This window comes from Parasteatoda tepidariorum, chromosome 2 (assembly GCF_043381705.1).
Source record: "Parasteatoda tepidariorum isolate YZ-2023 chromosome 2, CAS_Ptep_4.0, whole genome shotgun sequence".
Lineage (NCBI taxonomy): Eukaryota > Metazoa > Arthropoda > Arachnida > Araneae > Theridiidae > Parasteatoda > Parasteatoda tepidariorum.
In genome coordinates, this window is record NC_092205.1 from 100,416,136 (window position 1) to 100,418,987 (window position 2,852).

Below are 2,852 nucleotides of genomic sequence, written 5' to 3' on the forward strand. Positions count from 1 at the left end.
AATATTTTGCTAGTTAATGAATAAAAATGACAATTTCAGTTGATCTGATCAAAATTTCAGACGAATATTATTAGTTATAATAGTGATGAAGTAGATTGATTGTATTCTGATTCAGATCAAAATGGCGATTTGTGGATGAATGGGTCCACCCTATAAACGGGCGTGACGTATGGGTGTGGCAAAAGTCGAATCTTGGCCATAGATCGCACCCCTCTGCCTTTACAGGCGTACGAAACCACCACCACCAGTGACGAAGTACTTAAATTTCATCATTTGTTATTTTCGTGTTAAAAATTTTGTTGGAAAAATTATGATGTGAAATGATTTCATGTTGAAATTCCTGAAAAATTCATATACAGTGAAACCTGCCAAGTTGGACACCTGCATAAGTTGACCTCAATTATCAAGAACGGAATTTTTCCTATATAATATAAAGAAGCAAAACCTTTGTAGTGAAATGAGAAACTATTGAATGACAAACTATTATTCTTTGAAATGAGATACTAAATTAAAAAAGTCAGTAACTTAAAGTTAAAAGAATTTTTCCTCTAATTGAAAATTTGTTTTTCAATAAAAACAATATATTCAACAAGGCTAAATATATTTTTTCAAAATCTATCTTAATTTCTTTAAAAATTAATGCGGCACCAAAACATTAAAAAAATTAAAAACAAATTTTTGTAAAATTGCTTAAATATATTATGTAGCAAACTATAGTGTCCAGTGTGGGTAGAATACAATGTTTTCATTTAGTAAACAAAGTTTTAGTAGAAGACAAAACAAAAAATTTAAAAATCAAATTTATTGCAAATATTACACAATAGTAAATTTTATTTTTTCACGTCAAACTAAATTTCAAAATATTAATTTGTATGACAAATGAATATTTTGCTTACTAAAGAAAATTTAAAGTGATATCTTTGTTAAAAAGAAAGCAAGAATCGTTTTAATAACTAAGGGGGAAATATCTCCAAACGAAAATTAGATCATTTTCAGTAAGGTAGCAATTCTTAAAAAGTGGATACAAATTTAAAATTTTTGCAGAGTGGGGGAAAGATATATGTTTTCTACAGAATTCACATTTCAAGTATTAAAAAAATTATTGCAGGCGAAGTATCATGTCCTTTCATATCAAAACTATAATTTAAAAAAATTATTTGAAGTACTTATATAAAAATTGCAAAGCGAAATTAAGCAAAATTAAAAAGCTTAGCTAAAAGTTCAAAAGAAACCAGAACGAAAATCGTGTTAATATTACAGTCCCTGGCCACATTATTCGACGCATTTTTCAAGATTCTATGAAAAATCTTAACTATCAGGTAATACTATGCAGCTTTATTGTTTTCATGCGACTGAAACCGGTTTGCAATCGTGTATCAGTTGGTTAAATTAGACAATATATAACATAATTTCAACGATTGGATAAATTTAACAATATGTTATATAGAATATTTATTATATCAAGCATTATATTAGTGTATTATAATAATTAGACCAAATTGCGAAACGCACTGTAGTTTCTTAATAATTACATGTTTTATACGAGTTTATAGCCGATACTTTTATATTTAAAGACACATGTAATGGGAATTTATGCAGGAGAATTTTTTTTATACTTATATACTTCCTATTTGTATTTATTTTAAACTTATTGTATTACAATGTTAACAAATTGATACAGGAGCTTAAACAAATGCAAACCGGTTTCATCCGGGTAAAAACAATACAGCTGTATTGTATCACATGATAATTATAATTTTACATGGAATCTTATAGTGCGTCTAATAGCATAGCCAGGGACAGTAGACAGCTGCTTTTGTTGTGATTGGTCATCATTTCCTGGGTACGTAAAAGTACGCTTCTTTGCTGATATTCTTGGGCAAAATATCAAATTCGTGTAAACAAACTAGTTCCTCGTTGTTTTTTAACTATCAAATTATGGACCGACAGATTTTGAAGAATTTCAGCTAAGATAGTGTTCTATTTTGGTGGAATCAAATTGCTCCACGGGTTTCGAAACGAAAATTATTTTATAACCGCTTTTACGACTTCAGCAAACGGACTCATTCTTAGGGCTTTTTACTTCCTTTTTAACCTAAGTTCTAAAAAGGCAAAAAAAGAATGTATTATGAATTAAAATACTTAACTTTATCTAAATGCCAGTAAAGGTTTATTTTTTAAATCAAAGTTTTATTTTTACTACCAAGAAAAAAAATAACTTTTCTGACAGAAAAATAAGTTCACTAACCTGTTACACACATGAAAAATCCGAATATCCCGGAAGGCCATGCTGCGTATTGTCTGTTCACTTCGAAGACATCCACAAAGGCTTTGTAAATAAGTGCGTTAGATCTCAGAACACCGAGGAGACAAAAGTTGACCCAAAACGCTGCCACAATCACGACGAAATCCTTTTCGCTCATCCCATTGTCCATGAATGATCATTCTGATAGTCCAGCATTACATTTGTTTTCGTAAACTTTCAACTTTGGAAAGCGTCCAAATTTCGCCTTCCCTAAGCCTTCAACGCTTCAGATTACTATTCCTCAAAAAAGATAACTAGCGTGAAAATGACGTCAAGAAATTTTTTTTTTCTTCATTCAATGAAATGAAAGATATTTTTTAGAAATAAGCTGATTACAAGACAATATTGTATGAACGTAGAAAAGATATATAGCTTGTTTTAACGATCGAGTGTGACCTGTTTACAAGTCACTGACAAAAGGCTGATATTAAAAAAATAAAAATTTATAACGAGTTAAATATGATTAGCCTTCTGATTTTACGACGAAATCAGTTTCAAATAATGACTCATTAACTCTTTCAGAATCGACTGGATATATATATATATA

At 29.6% G+C, this 2,852-nt stretch overlaps 1 protein-coding gene across 1 annotated transcript in view; it reads right to left on the minus strand.

Annotated features, from left to right (window-relative positions):
• The window catches only part of LOC107440602 (monocarboxylate transporter 12), a 10,824-nt gene extending 8,286 nt beyond the window's left edge, over window positions 1-2,538 (minus strand). Inside the window, exon 1 of the mRNA XM_016053577.4 lies at window positions 2,249-2,538. Coding sequence (XP_015909063.3) covers window positions 2,249-2,435 — 187 coding nt within the window. The 5' untranslated portion in view covers window positions 2,436-2,538. The remainder of the gene's footprint in view (window positions 1-2,248) is intronic.
• Window positions 2,539-2,852: the final 314 nt, after the last annotated feature.